This window comes from Carlito syrichta, unplaced genomic scaffold (assembly GCF_000164805.1).
Source record: "Carlito syrichta isolate Samal-C Ts95f unplaced genomic scaffold, Tarsius_syrichta-2.0.1 Scaffold296656, whole genome shotgun sequence".
Lineage (NCBI taxonomy): Eukaryota > Metazoa > Chordata > Mammalia > Primates > Tarsiidae > Carlito > Carlito syrichta.
Genome location: NW_007240752.1, coordinates 6,264 through 6,855, shown reverse-complemented (window position 1 = coordinate 6,855; position 592 = coordinate 6,264). Strand labels below are relative to the sequence as shown.

The following is a 592-nucleotide window of genomic DNA, read 5'->3' as shown; positions in this document are numbered from 1 at the left end:
TTGATCTCAGGGGGGCCCATGCCCTCCACATCCCGCTTGGGGGCCACATCCAGCTTCTCCTACAGGGACAGGAGACAGAGGGGACCGAGGTCAGCCTCCTTGGCCCATACATTTAACCAGGGAGCCCCTGAGAGACTACAGAGTGCAGGCTGAGGTGGGATTTGGGGCTCCAGGTAAGAGAGGGTGCCCCAAACCCCACCGACCTTGGAGATGCGGAAGCAGAAGGAGGTGGCCTTGGTGTGTGCCTTGCTGGCATCAACCACCACCAGGCCCTGGTCCTCGGTGAGTGCCAGGTACCGCCCAGTGGTAACATGGCGGATTCGAAGCGGCTGGCCCCAGCGCAGGTGGCTCCCACTCCAGCTGCAGAGGGTGAGGGCGAGGGGAGTCAGAGGACCCCCCCAATTCTCCCATGGATCCCCAGTCTTGATCCAAACCTCCCCAAGTTCCCCAACCCTCTTCCTTGGGACCCCCAAAGTCTTACTCCTGCCTTAGGAACCCCAATCCTCTCTCAGGCCCTCACAGTTGCCTCGGGGCTCCTCAAATGTCCTCAGTGCTCCTAGTTTTTCAGATTCTTTTTTTTTTTTTTTTTTTT

At 58.6% G+C, this 592-nt stretch overlaps 1 protein-coding gene across 1 annotated transcript in view; it reads right to left on the bottom strand.

The window, feature by feature from the left end:
• Window positions 1–203: 203 nt before the first annotated feature.
• Window positions 204–592, bottom strand: part of LOC103256816 (ryanodine receptor 1-like) — a gene marked incomplete at both ends in the record, with an annotated part of 6,277 nt that continues 5,888 nt past the window's right edge. Inside the window, one exon of the mRNA XM_008054579.1 lies at window positions 204–360. Within this exon, the coding sequence (XP_008052770.1) occupies window positions 204–360 (157 nt within the window). The remainder of the gene's footprint in view (window positions 361–592) is intronic.